General features: G+C 38.6%; 2 protein-coding genes across 6 annotated transcripts; one reads left to right on the forward strand and one right to left on the reverse strand.

The window, feature by feature from the left end:
• Nucleotides 1-4806, reverse strand: tctn2 (tectonic family member 2). 5 transcript variants are annotated; one of them, XM_058071094.1, is made up of 16 exons: nucleotides 4739-4806; nucleotides 4338-4402; nucleotides 3520-3620; nucleotides 3236-3432; nucleotides 3039-3159; nucleotides 2797-2950; nucleotides 2641-2712; nucleotides 2441-2557; nucleotides 2284-2358; nucleotides 1904-1999; nucleotides 1706-1823; nucleotides 1525-1628; nucleotides 1283-1424; nucleotides 1087-1212; nucleotides 787-875; nucleotides 1-315 (listed from the first exon to the last, which is right to left on the reverse strand). In XM_058071094.1, the coding sequence occupies exons 1-16, from the start codon at nucleotides 4756-4758 to the stop codon at nucleotides 194-196; spliced, it is 1719 nt and encodes a 572-aa protein (XP_057927077.1). In that variant the 5' UTR covers nucleotides 4759-4806; the 3' UTR covers nucleotides 1-193. The 5 variants fall into 5 exon arrangements, with proteins under 5 accessions (XP_057927077.1, XP_057927075.1, XP_057927074.1 ...); XM_058071092.1 differs by having other exon boundaries at nucleotides 2435-2557; XM_058071091.1 differs by having other exon boundaries at nucleotides 2629-2712.
• A 244-nt stretch (nucleotides 4807-5050) lies between these two features.
• atp6v0a2b (ATPase H+ transporting V0 subunit a2b) lies at nucleotides 5051-13647 on the forward strand. Its single transcript, XM_058071089.1, has 20 exons — nucleotides 5051-5683; nucleotides 5903-5981; nucleotides 6302-6399; nucleotides 6478-6615; nucleotides 6750-6847; nucleotides 7100-7226; nucleotides 7784-7866; nucleotides 7965-8058; nucleotides 9258-9470; nucleotides 9585-9735; nucleotides 9902-10041; nucleotides 10128-10285; nucleotides 10440-10530; nucleotides 11119-11237; nucleotides 11315-11525; nucleotides 11675-11794; nucleotides 11882-12001; nucleotides 12118-12235; nucleotides 12321-12492; nucleotides 12571-13647. Exons 1-20 carry the CDS (start codon nucleotides 5567-5569, stop codon nucleotides 12671-12673), a joined length of 2550 nt encoding a protein of 849 aa, XP_057927072.1. The 5' UTR covers nucleotides 5051-5566; the 3' UTR covers nucleotides 12674-13647.
• The last annotated feature ends 50 nt before the right edge of the window (nucleotides 13648-13697 follow it).

Genomic DNA, 13697 nt, shown 5'->3' on the forward strand with positions numbered 1-13697 from the left:
TCACTGTTGTATGACTTTTATTTATGCAAGTCCATAGCCTGTGTGTACTTGTGGGCTGTGCCTTGTATACTGTACAAATTGCAAAAAGTAAAGCTACCCTTAGGGAATTATAAAAGTTTGTTCTTCATAAATACATACAGAAACTATTTACACAGCTATCTAATTTTCCTACAGAAGTGCAAAGAATCCTTGGTTACAGAGAGGCACTATTCCAAGCCTGCCGGATTTGCCTCCAGGGAGTTCCAAGAAGTGATGCAGTGATGAGTAGGAATACCAAGATAAGGCCTTTAGCCAGTGACTGAGAATGTGGCTCACCTAAAAACAAGATCGCATTGTGTGAGTTTTATGTACTAACCAAACTAGCACAATGTACATGGAAAAAATGGAACAGAATAAAACACTATATTCAATGGACTGAATTTGAACGACTGTCACTGATTCTCGTTTCTTAAATGGGCTTTCGCTTTGTGCATTTCTACCTTATAGGTACTGAAATCACTTTAACACAGTAACTAGGGGTTCGGTATTTTACCCAAGGATAGTGTGGACTAACGATCAAACCAACAACTCAGATTTGGAGCTGACCAGCCATACCGTCCATTTCTTACCTCTCTCACTCTCACACCGTTGTCCAGCTATATAAAATATAGCGGCTGGGTCTTAATGAACTTACAGGAAATGTTTTTGTTCTACCTCTTACCATATGTCTAGCACATATAAAGGATATCTGTTTCCCTATATAAACAGTGTAGTAGAAAATAAAGCAGTGAGTGGTTAAATTCTCACCAGTGTAATACTTGGTAAAGGGAAAGGCGAGCTGAGGCCAGCATACGTCATTCCTGTTGCAATCATACTCTGTAAAGTTGATCTGGAATCTGAGAAAAATAAAGAGCACACAATTACATAAATATATACAATACAAATAATAATGCTGTATTTATAAACAATAAAATAGAAAAGCTAAGAAGCTAATAATTGTAAATAACAATTGTTGATCTATGTATACACACACACACACACATATATTATATATATATATATATATATATATTATATATATATTTTGAAGTGTTCTTTGTGTTTTACCTGTTTTTTGGAGGTCCAGCGTTGATAGGAATGTCAATAAAGGTAACTGAAGAGGTGACAGGAAACAACTGGGTCTCTGTGATATCCCCTCCTCCAAACTCAAATGTCCAGGTGGACAGAGTGGAGCTAAAAGTGCCAAAAGTAATTAGTACACAACATCAATGCACTGCATCAATGATAGAGTGTTTGTACACACCGAACTTCTATAGTTTGGATATTTCTTTGGGCATTTCCATCAATCATTTCAGCGACAAAAGTCCAAATGTGGATATAAATATGAGATGGAATCTCGCTGCATCCGCCTTTTCCATCTTCAGATGTTTCGCTTGCGTTCATAACTAAAATTCAGTTCCAATGACAGGAAAGCAGACCTAGTTCATTCAGTGATCTCATTAGACATACACAGAAGATAATGATTTATTTTCCAAGAATACTTACAGCTTATGTTGAGCCAGTCTGCTTTGGTTTGAAAATTTGGGTTCCCACTCTTAGCAACATACATGGCTGTTACCAAGGTTGCTTGAAGAGAATGAACAGTCTTTCTATGGGAGACAAGACATTCTGCTTTGCTTAAACACATGTAATATAGATAGATGTTAAACCATACCAAGGCACTCACCTGAGGAGATCACAGTGGCTCATGTTGTTCATGTTGACGGGCAATAGGCATCCTGATGTTGAATTCTCAGCAAATAGAATTGGTTGTTTCTCAGCGGTGAAACACAGCCCCTCATTCACTTTCACATACAACAGAGATAAGTGTTGATTGTGTTTTAATAATGATTTTTTTTTCAATGATCAACAAAACAGCTATCACCTGGTTTCCAGAGATTGATGGATGTCCTCTCCACAGAGAAAGTACCACTTTGTGTGTCCTCAATTCCTGCAATGATGAGTCTTCCCACCTGATAACCTGGCATTCCAGTAGTTGTGCATTAACAGGGTATCTTATAATGCAGTGAACATAGGTTGTATTTTTTCTTGTATCTATGCCAGTGACATGGGGACAATGACAGGCAGAGCAATTAAATGTTCTTCCACATGATTACAGAGGGCATGTAATTAACCTATGTACCCACTTGTTGCCATTCATTTTTCTTTGGTGGTGCACTGTGAGATTTTGCCAATGAAAAACATATGCTTTCACTCAATGTTCTTATGGATAGAATACATTTTCTAGGGGCAGAGTCCTCTCACCTGGGTTGCCGGAGTTTGATTCGCTCATAAGTTCTTCAGACAGGAAGACAGCAGAATACCTTGTAGTTAAGACCACTGCAAGAAGAAACAAAAATATAAAACAAAGCCAACAGATATTAATTAAAGATGGTCATGTGTTATTGGCACATACCCTTACCATTCACACTGATTGCCCCGACAGAGCGAGTCAGTATTATTCTTGTGATGCTATTTCCTTTCCAGAAGAATTTGTAATCCAAAGCCAGGTTCACATTTTCACACTCTTGTGCCTTGGCTGAAGTGAGATACATTAATTTAAAACAGAGTCCAAGTCAATGTAGCAACAATATGCTTCAATATTTCTACCTGATGTAATACCTGATTCGCCACTTGGTATGAATCCAGTCAAATCCTTAACCAATTTATCAATCACTTCCACTGTGACTTCACCTAAAGTAGCACAAAGAACTGATATATTCAAACCATAATGTTTAATGGTAATATTACACCAGTGTGTAAATATTTAATACATACCCCCTTGCCCACTGTTCACTCGAATCTGTAAATCTGATGGAAGCGTTTGTAAAGGGTAACCAGCTGGACAAGACTGAAGCAGGGTTACACATTTGTAGCTAAAATTCTCCAAAAAGGCAACCGGAGCATTGTAAATACAATGTCCAAGGGCCATCTGTGTACACATAATTGAGAAATTTGGCAACATTCTCACAAAACACATCAAACACATCATTGTGACTAATTAATTTCACACGACTCACCTGAGGAATAGTGAACAACTGATTGTTCAGAGTGAAAATGGGACTTCCCTGGCGGTAGATATCAACTTGTATCGGTGCTGACAAACTAGGCTTTTTGAAGGATGTGCGAGGCTTTGTTAATCTGGACAAATAAAATGATTTAAAAAAAACATAATATATAATAACGTGAAAAATAAATAAACTCAATCTTGGCCTACATTTCCTCTCCATGGTAGAAGAGCCCAAGATAAGGGTTGTTTTCGGGTGGAGAGATGACACATAAAAATGGAAACCAATCTGGAGAGTCTTCTTTCCGTGCAGAGCAGTGATAGTCTGGCACTTGAGAGATCTGTCCACCAAAGGGTCCCGGGAGGCAGTGAGACTCAAAGAGCTTCAATTCTTCAGTTGAACAGTCCTGTTGAAATGATTAGAAACATAATGTCACAAATAAATACAGACGCAAATATGCTATCTTAACCTGTTTTTTTTTTTTTGCAAGTACCTTGTCACAGCAACAGCGGATATCACATATTCTATCAGTGAAGTCACAGGGACAGGTGCCCAGCGGCTGGTACACTTGGTTTGGGATGACAGTTTTGTTGTCTACAATGGACAGGAGATTAACATGTAAATGTGATTTTTTTTAAATGATGCCCAAACTGATCCAGGATTATCAGGAAGCAAAAGAGCATAAATCTTGGCCTGGATCAGCAATAATGCCTGAAGATTTCTCAACCACACTGGCAGATACTACTGATGTGATGCGATACCACTGTATTTGGTATCATTCCCAGTAAATACAGGACCAGTATCGCAGGTAGCAATACTTTTCTAAAATGAAGTTCGATCAATCTGAATCAATCTAAATCTGAATGAATTGTTATGACCTTTTTGTGATTTGCCTTTTAGATTATTAATCAGTTTATCCAAAAGCTAAAACATTACGATAAAAGCATACAAAATTATCACTCCATAACAAATATTATAAAATATACTTTTTTTAATTGTCTGTTCAAGTAGCATGGATTGGACATGGACGGTCAGAATTGTCAGAATCCACCGTGTTTCCAGAGTTTTACATGAAGGAGGGCCAATGCCTCGACCAACAACAAAATCTGTTCAAAATGACCATGTTTCTAGTGTTTTGGGAATATGTGAACTTTTCTGGAAAATTGTATCTACCTGATGCATCTGACGGTAACACAGTGTGCACATTCAAAGTGGTGTATTTTGTGTTGCCATGTAAAAGCGCAGTAATTTTTGGTTCAGTAGCAATGATACAGGTCTGGCTTAACGCATACTATGTGTAACTATACTTACCAACAGTTTGCCCATCAGTCAAGGAAAACAGCAAAACCAGGAAATGTGGCACCATCTTGGGCATTCTGTTTATGAAGAATCATGAAGAAGTTGAAGACGATTTTGATCCATCAGTCGTAATTCGAATTTTCGAAAACATATCTAATAGTCTGTGCTTACAAAAACATTAACTTGCACTAGCTTTCGTGACGCTGGGCCCTGTTACTTAGCGACGGCACACGGTGACGTACATTTTTAGGCGACTTTTTCTTAGCAAGCTACTAAGACGATTCGTTTATTTCTCGATATAAAAACACAATTGTATGAATATTTTTTTTAGCGAATACAAATAATTAACAGCTTCGCTCTCGTAATTTCCAGAAAATAACAACCAATGCCGCCGCGCAGTGAATTGTACGTACATCCTGTTTCGACGAATCATTTCCGGGTGAACAGTTAACTGGAGTTTCGCTCCACAATACGCCGAATTAAAAAAATAATTCGCAGAGTAAATAAATGCATTCATACTTCGATGTTTTTTCATGTTGAAATGACCGTACTTGATGTGAAATTATTGGTAAACCATATTTCACTACTCGTTTGTAATTAAGAAATAAACAAATACAATTATGTCGCTTTAATATAATCAACATACATAATTGTAAATACGGACAAACGTGTTAATCCACATTTTATTTATTTCATTGACGTTGGACGTTATTTTGCCACAAAAAGTGTCAGCTATAGGTCCTCAATGCGCAGACTCCAGATGGCGTTGCTGATTGGTTGGCTTTAGAACACTTATTGTATGCACAGCCGTCCTGCAAGCTATCTACATTCAACTGTACAGTGACGTGGATGATGACGACGTCTGTTAAAACTTTACAAAGTATAAAGACGTGCATACAAATTGGCTTGAATGCTTGCTCCTTAATAGTGACCCGAGCATTTGAGGGCTCACGCTGTCTAGTCGTTTTTTGGGAAGTAGTTCATTTTTGTCCACTAATACAAAAAGCATAGCGTTTAGCACTTAGCTGGTGTAACGAGAACAACCTGTGTATGCACAGCGCAAGGAAGTTTATCAAGTCAAATATAAGTGTACCACAGGATTCTGAATATGAAACTGGTTGAACCGGACTGGACTTGAGAGACCACGGTTGATATTTAATCCACAGAAACGGGAGCCGATCAGTTTGTTAGCTTGTTAACATTAGCCACTCAACACAGACATCAAGTTGCAAACTGTCAAAATGGGCTCTCTGCTGCGGGGTGAAGAAATGTGTTTGGCTCAACTGTTTCTCCAATCTGGATCGGCATACGACTGCATCGGTGAACTTGGAGAACTGGGCATTGTGGAGTTCAGAGACGTAAGTAACGAAAAGCTATGCAGTCGTTTGGTGTGAAAAATTCCCTCAAACTAACGTTCCGTTTGCTGGGAAAACAGAAAAGGCAGATGCTACATTTGTAAAATAAAATGTAGACTGACAAATATCTATTGAATATTACAGAGCAGTGTTGAATTACTATTCATTATCTTTCATCTTGTTAACTGACCACTGTTATTTTGTCTCCTGTACCTCTTTCAGCTCAATCCCAGTGTTAATGCATTTCAGCGAAAATATGTCAATGAGATCAAAAGATGTGAGGAGATGGAGAGAATCCTTGGTGGGTATTTTTAATCTGTAACAAAAGACGAAAGGGCTCAGTTGAGCAATGAAAGTTAATTTGTTAACATTGTAAGACAGAAGCTGGACAAAACTAATTGCATGCATTCAAAGTACGAAAACAAACAAAAAAACCACAGCGCTCTTCTTATTAAATTCATCTGAAGTGGCTGCAGTCATGAGAAAGAGATTCAGCCTAGTCAATCGAGTACAAAATTGAGCTGTTTGCTTTACAATGCTTTTTAGAGGTTGTTAATAACATCTGGATGGTACATGATGATGTCATAGGCAAATTAAAAGTGTATTTTCTATTATCAACAGGCTATCTGTTAAGAGAAATCAAGAAAGCTGACATTTCATTGCCAGAAGGAGATGTGAATCCAGTGGCTCCTTTACCTAAACATGTGATGGGCATAATGGTATGTTTGCCGCGTTTGTTACAATTTTCTACTCTTGATCACCATCACATTGGTCTTGTATACGTTTGGTTTTTGCAGGAGCAACTGCAGAGGCTAGAAGTGGAGTTAGGTGAGGTCATGAGGAATAAGGAGCGGTTGCAGAAGAATCTGTTGGAGCTCATCGAGTATACACACATGCTGCGCATCACTCGCAACTTTGGGCAAAGAAACGTTGAGGTTAGTAGGTCACACTGTAGAAGCTGGAGCTGTGTATACAACATTTGAGGTTGTTTTTTTTGTTCATGTTGTTTTAAATAGACAGCTTTGTAATATTTGTACTCTCCCTCATGTGTCTACTGTGTGATCTCCAGAGAGAGCCGCTGCAGGTCACATATGAGGAGTTTCCTTTTCTAGAAAAACACAGCTTGATGGACTACAGCAGCATGCAGAGGCTTGGAGCCAAACTGGGGTAAAAAAAAAAAATGAATCGCACTTAATATCACAGTGTTACTGTGATGTCAACCGACTTTCTGTGTGTGATTACATATTATGCTGATTAGTTAGGTGTTATATAGATTCTACTTTGGTAGATTCAGAGTTTGGTGGCAAATGTTAAATACACTTTTGTTCCCCAAAGAGGGTATGCTATACCTGCCAATTTTAATGCTAAAATGTCACACAACCATGGCTGTTTTTTAATATTCTTGTAATTCTTTTACAGTTTTATTTCTGGACTCATCCAGAGGGTGAAAATTGAGGCCTTTGAGAGGATGCTGTGGAGAGTGTGCAAAGGCTACACCATTCTAAGCTATGCCGAAGTCGAGGAGTATCTTGAAGATTCTGATACTGTAGGTCACACAAGATGGTTCCTGTTAGCTACATAACTGTGTGAGTTTTAGGGCCTGGTTACATGAGATACATCTTGCAAAGAAGGCAGTTTAGTTTCTTTCAGTTTTAAATAAATGCCATGTAGCTGTGCTAAAACAGTTGTCATTTGTGGTGAGCCGCAAGAAACTCATTTGCAATTGGTCAAATTAAATATACTGTAGCTCACCAAACACCAGTCCCAAAGTAAACCCAGTACAAACCAAATAAACTAGACTCAAACGAAGTATAAATGGCCGCTACAAGCTTAAAATAAGGCTGTTTCTCCTCAGTTTGAGAGCAGCACGGCAAGGCTGGTGGCTCTTGCATCTATTTCGGATTCGTCCCGAAGCCATAAAGCCATTATTTGCCTCAAAGACATGTGGTGGTGGCGGTTATTACACTGCAGTATTTAGCTATAACTATCGCTAGGGAAATACACATTTGTTTACAGATCCAGTTTTGTATAAATTGCATGGTTTGAATGGGTTAAGGATATTCTTAATGAAGCATCTGTTTTTCTCATATTTTCTGTGTGTAGGGGGAGCCCACCAAAAGTGTGGTGTTTTTGATCTCTTACTGGGGCGAGCAGATTGGCCAGAAAGTAAAGAAGATCTGTGACTGGTAAACATTCCACACTATTGTAGACTTAGAGTTTTGTGTAAATTGCAAGCAAAAGCCACAAATTAACAGTACTATATCTGTTTTCTATCCATCTCTAGCTACCACTGTCATGTGTATCCATATCCCAGTAGCAACGAGGAGAGGAACGATGTTGTGCAAGGATTAAGTACTCGCATTCAGGACCTGCACACTGTACGTCTTCATTTACATCATATTTTTTTCATGCACCGGTTTAATTGGTGACAGAATACCTGTTTGGTCTGTTTCTTGGTCAGTGACTAAATGTTCTACCTGGAAATGCATTGACTCTCATCTTGTTAAAATATAATCTGCAGGGGTTAAATGTGATCTGTTAGTGTTTGCCTTTGGGATAAAAGACAAGAGACAACAAGGAAACATTGCCTACACATATTCAGTAGACAGTAACTGTTAAAAACACCAAAGTTGCTTAAATTAATATGATGCCATGTCATGTAAACATCAAGAATTCGATGAACCCAATTCCAAGCCAATGAACATCTTTTTGAATGCAGCCTATTAGACCATGACGTGCAGGTGCTGTAGTTCTCAACCAAAGGTGCTGGTACATTTGAATATCATCCAGCATAAGTTTACACTGAACAGATGGGTTATAACATTTATTGTATAGTAAACATCCTGAGCATCCGTGCTTTAAGAAAGTGTATGTATGCAGTTACGGCCAAAAATACTGGCATGCCAAAGATGAATAGAAAAGTAGCCACATGGTCTCTTTTTAAATCATTAACCAATTTCCTCTAAGGTAGAGAATTCAGCCAAGCTTTTGCTAGCTCTAAGCCTCTGTGACTGAAATATCTAATTGCTGTCACTCCCTGTAGCACATGATCAACATGAGACCCTGGCTTGAAAGAGTTTTTTTTCCTCCTTAACATTCATACCTTCCTTAACTGTCTCACTTCTAGACTTCAGTGCATTAACATCTGTGAATGCTGAAATGTTATTGTAGTCGGCCATTTTCATCTATTTATATGTCCTCATCTTCTTCTTTCTACTACTTATTCCGCCTCATTTTATGTCTGTTTGTTTCTTTCGGCTTTTTCCTGATTACGTAGTTGCCACAGCAGAACTTTTTGAGCCGCATACTGATTTAAAGGGCTTGAGCCCTTTAAATTCCAGATGCCCTTCCTGACGAATATCAATGATGCTTATTAGTGGAGATTCGAACCCGGGGCTCCAAAGTCCAGAACGCTAACCACTACACCACGGCGGGCTCAACCAATTCAAATCCAAATCCAAATGTTCAGCTCACTGTAACTTAAATATCCAAATATAATGTCCTGTGTATGTTATATTTAATATAATACATATTTATATGAAGACATGAAACATGATGTCCTTTATGTTGTTTGCAGGTACTTCATAGAACTGAGGACTACCTTAAGCAGGTCCTGATTAATGCATCAGAATCAGTCTACACCTGGGTCATACAGGTCAAGAAGATGAAAGCTATCTATTACATCCTCAACCAGTGTAGTTTTGATGTCACCAACAAGTGTCTGATCGCTGAGGTATGGTGCCCTATCAATGAGCTTCCAGCCCTGAGAAGAGCACTAGAAGACGGATCGGTAAATAAACTGCTATTTTTTTTTTCTCCTAAAGTTGATGGCTTTTCCATTTGGAGGGATTGTACTGATCACCGTTTATGTTTGATTGTATGGTTTTCCTCTTTTGTGCTACAGAAGAAAAGTGGATCCACAGTTCCCTCCTTTGTTAATCGCATCCCTACTAACGACGCTCCACCCACACTGATAAGATCCAACAAATTTACTGCTGGCTTCCAGAACATTGTTGATGCATATGGGGTGGGCACATACAGAGAAGTCAACCCTGGTAAATTTTTTATTATTTTTTGGTAGCCCAAGTTTCCTAACTTCACATTACCTAACAGTTATTGCTATTATCATTATCATTCACTAAGGCCCTATGTTTTTAGAGGTACTGTATCATATGTGTCTGTTGCTAATGGTTGCCTTGACCTCCTCCCATTTTATTCTAGCTCCTTTCACAATCATCACGTTCCCCTTCCTGTTTGCTGTGATGTTTGGAGACCTGGGTCACGGTCTTCTTATGGCTTCCTTTGCGTTCTGGATGGTGTTATATGAGAACAACCGCAAACTGAAGAACACCAGAAATGAAGTAAATATGAAATGAAGTCTTTAAAACATGTTTTATTGGATTTTACAGTTGTTCCCACATTTAATTAATTGTATGTGCACATGCAGATCTGGAACACATTTTTTGAGGGCCGTTACATCATCCTCTTGATGGGCCTCTTCTCTGTCTACACTGGCCTCATATACAATGACTGTTTCTCCAAGTCCATCAACATCTTTGGTTCTGGATGGAGTGTGAAAGCCATGTTCACAGCTCAAGCATGGAAGTAGGTATTTCACAAAGAGCATTTTAAATGGGGGGTGGAGACAGGACACAACTAATTCAGAAAAAAACAGTCTGGTGTGTTTTAAGATAAAAATCTGTTGAATGTTCTCGTATTGCATTTAGCTCATAATTCTGATTTAATCTTCATCTACTAGCGTCGAAGATGTCAACAGGAATAGCCTTCTTACTCTGGATCCAAATGTTACTGGAGTTTTCAATGGACCATATCCTCTCGGAATTGACCCAGTGAGTATTAAGTATATTAGGTCTTTGTTTGTTTCACCACCATTTTCCCATCCCAAAGTCCCATCTTTGTTCTTCTAGGTCTTTCTTTAGTTTTATATTTTATATTATATCTTCTGAATTTAGTTTCTGAACAGTCTTTGTCGTCTCCATTTGTCTTTTTTTAGTAATGTTCAGTAATGTTGTTTAGTAATGTGTACATTGTGAACACTGAAAGATGGTCACTGATGTACATATAGACAAACAACCATTCACACTCACATTCATACCTACGGACAATTTGGAGTCGCAAATTAACCTAGCTTGTTTTTGGAATGTGGGAGGAAACCGGAGTACCCACGCATGGGGAGAACATGCAAACTCCACACAGAGATGGCCGAGGGTGGAATCGATCTCGGGTCTCCTAGCTGTGAGGCCTGGCAGGCCACTAGTAGTGTTGTTATCAAAGTCATTGGTGATTATATTATTGATTAGGGGTGGCACTGTGGTCTGATAACTTTGGAATAAGACTTTTTTTTCCATATTGTCCTTTATTTGGATGTTGTAGCTTTGTGTTACATATGTAAATCACATTGTTTTGTCTTCATTAAGATCTGGAACTTGGCATCCAACCGGCTTACGTTTCTGAACTCCTATAAGATGAAAATGTCTGTGATATTGGGCATCATTCATATGAGCTTTGGGGTGATCCTAAGCACTTTTAATCATTTGTAAGTATTTATTTATTCTATTTTGAAAGCAAGCTGTTTTATGTAATTGCCCTCCTGATTCTCATTTCCAAAAATAGGCACTTTAGAAGGAGGCACAATATCTACTTGGTATTCCTCCCAGAACTCCTGTACCTGCTCTGTCTGTTTGGCTACCTGGTATTCATGATACTCTACAAGTGGCTCTTCTTCTCTGCCAACAACTCCAGACACGCTCCCAGCATCCTCATTCACTTTATAAACATGTTCCTAATGCAAGGTGATGCAGTGCAACCCCTCTTTCCTGGACAGGTGAGAAACTAATAGCACTACATCTAATTTGAAACATAGAAGTCATCAACACGTTATGTGAAAAACTGACCCATTTACTACTTTATGCATTTGGGGGCATTATTTTATACAAATGTCTAATGAAGCGGAGTGTTGTTTTGTGTTTCTAGAGTGGCCTGCAGATGTTTCTAGTGGTCATAGCTGTACTGTCAGTGCCTGTCTTACTCCTGGGGAAACCACTCTACCTCTATTGGCTTCACAATGGAAGTCATCGGCTAAGAATGTACAGGGTGAGGAATGTGATCGTGATGTGACAGTCATATTATAGTTTATAGTTTGATTGGGCAAATCTGAGTCAGTCATATTCATTTTCTCAGGGATATGAGCTTGTGCGTCGTAGCAGTGAAGAGGAACTCTTCTTGTTGCGGACTCATGACATGGAGGAGGGCAGCAGTCATAGTGAGCTCTCTACTAGCGGAGAGCAGCACACAGAGGAGGTCAGCATGGCAATAGTCTCAAATCTATATATATATATATATATATATTTTTTTTTTTTTTTAATTGTGCCCCAGTAACAATTAGTGTTTGTGTTTTGTTTTTGTCATTGTAACAGTTTGACTTTGCTGATGAGTTCCTGCATCAGGCCATTCACACTATAGAGTACTGTCTGGGGTGCATTTCCAATACAGCCTCTTACCTCAGGCTCTGGGCTCTGAGTCTGGCACATGCCCGTAAGTATAAGGTGGACCATGATAGACCTCCCAATTTGTTTGAATTTAGAATGTTTGAGTCATATAAGCACTTTTCACCTCCCAGAGCTATCTGAGGTGTTGTGGACCATGGTGATGCGAGTAGGACTACGAATGGAAACAAGTCTTGGGGTTTTATTCCTGGTGCCAGTGTTTGGTCTGTTTGCCGTTCTTACTGTGTCCATCCTGCTGGTGATGGAGGGCCTGTCTGCTTTCCTCCATGCCCTTCGGCTGCACTGGTGAGGCACCATGAGCATGACATGAATGATGCTGGTTTTTCAGCACATGAAGTACAAATAATATTTTTCCTCCCTCAGGGTAGAGTTTCAGAATAAATTCTACAGCGGGACCGGAGTCAAGTTTTGCCCTTTTTCCTTCTCTCTTCTGCCCTCCAGCTTTGAACAGGAAGGCTTACTGTGACAGACATTTTGAAGAAAGCTAAAATGTGATTGATTAGTCCAGTTATTTCATAAATTGACTTGACATTTTTTGCTCAACTCTTACACCTTTTTAAAATATTATGACTGCAACACAATTATTAAGTATTTGCAAGACCACTGCCGTTTTAAATTGTCCATAGGTATGAATGTGAGTGTGAATGTTTTTTCTGTCTATATGTGCCCTGGGATTGGCTGGCGACCAGTCCAGGGTGTATACCCCGCCTCTCGCCCGAAGACAGCTGGGATAGGCTCCAGCACGCCCGCGACCCTTGTGAGGATAAGCGGTAGAAAATGAATGAATGAATGAATGAATGAACACTGCCAGTATGAAATGTACCCAAACTACTGTTTTTCTATTGATACACTATACAGTATATAACAGTCTGTTTTGTAGTTTGAGCCGTATGCTTCACTTGAGAGTATTTTGTACAGTTAAGGAAATAATATAGAAAGCCAGTTTTCTGATTAGGCTTCATTGGTAATGTTATGTGTATGAGGAAGCACATGTCCTGAATCAAGAACAGTTAAACAGAAGATAAAGTAATTTTTTGCACAATTAGTTATGCTTATTGCCTGCGATTTAGTATTTATAAATTATTTTTTTTAAACACTCCTTAACTTCATTATTTATTTGAATCCTACTGTGTCCATAAATTCATTTTCTTTTGCTTTTTCCCAACTTTCACTTTTTTGGTAGATTTGGTTTCCAAATTTGTAGAGTGCAGTCCTACAATATCATTTGCACCGCTTCAATTACACAATAAATGAGTCCTCAGTTAGCCTTGTCTTCATTTCTGATACCAAAACACTTGATGAGATGTGATGTTTTTCTTGTTTTTAATTGAAAGTGCTCAAGAAGGATGTAGATGATATGTAAATACCTTGGCTTAATTATTTTTTTAAATGTATTTTTAAATGCTTGTGAATTAAAGATGATTGTACAGTTCATGTTTTTATTAAAAATTTACTTCAATAGATTCACATTGTTGCCTTTGTGTCTGCCT

Source organism: Doryrhamphus excisus, chromosome 4 (assembly GCF_030265055.1).
Source record: "Doryrhamphus excisus isolate RoL2022-K1 chromosome 4, RoL_Dexc_1.0, whole genome shotgun sequence".
NCBI lineage: Eukaryota > Metazoa > Chordata > Actinopteri > Syngnathiformes > Syngnathidae > Doryrhamphus > Doryrhamphus excisus.

What these genes read in the sequence shown, in the direction of transcription:
- tctn2 (XM_058071090.1), bottom strand. Translation starts at nt 4,758, where the DNA reads ATGATTCGTCGAAACAGGAT. An exon ending in GACTGATGGGCAAACTGTTG is followed by an intron (nt 3,621 to 4,337) that starts GTAAGTATAGTT and finishes TGTCCATTGTAG; the next exon opens with ACAACAAAACTGTCATCCCA. An exon ending in ATCAAACTCCGGCAACCCAG is followed by an intron (nt 2,000 to 2,283) that starts GTGAGAGGACTC and finishes CTGGAATGCCAG; the next exon opens with GTTATCAGGTGGGAAGACTC.
- atp6v0a2b (XM_058071089.1), top strand. Translation starts at nt 5,567, where the DNA reads ATGGGCTCTCTGCTGCGGGGTGAAGAAATGTGTTTGGCTCAACTGTTT. An exon ending in GGAGATGGAGAGAATCCTTG is followed by an intron (nt 5,982 to 6,301) that starts GTGGGTATTTTT and finishes TATTATCAACAG; the next exon opens with GCTATCTGTTAAGAGAAATC. An exon ending in ATACAGAGAAGTCAACCCTG is followed by an intron (nt 9,736 to 9,901) that starts GTAAATTTTTTA and finishes ATTTTATTCTAG; the next exon opens with CTCCTTTCACAATCATCACG.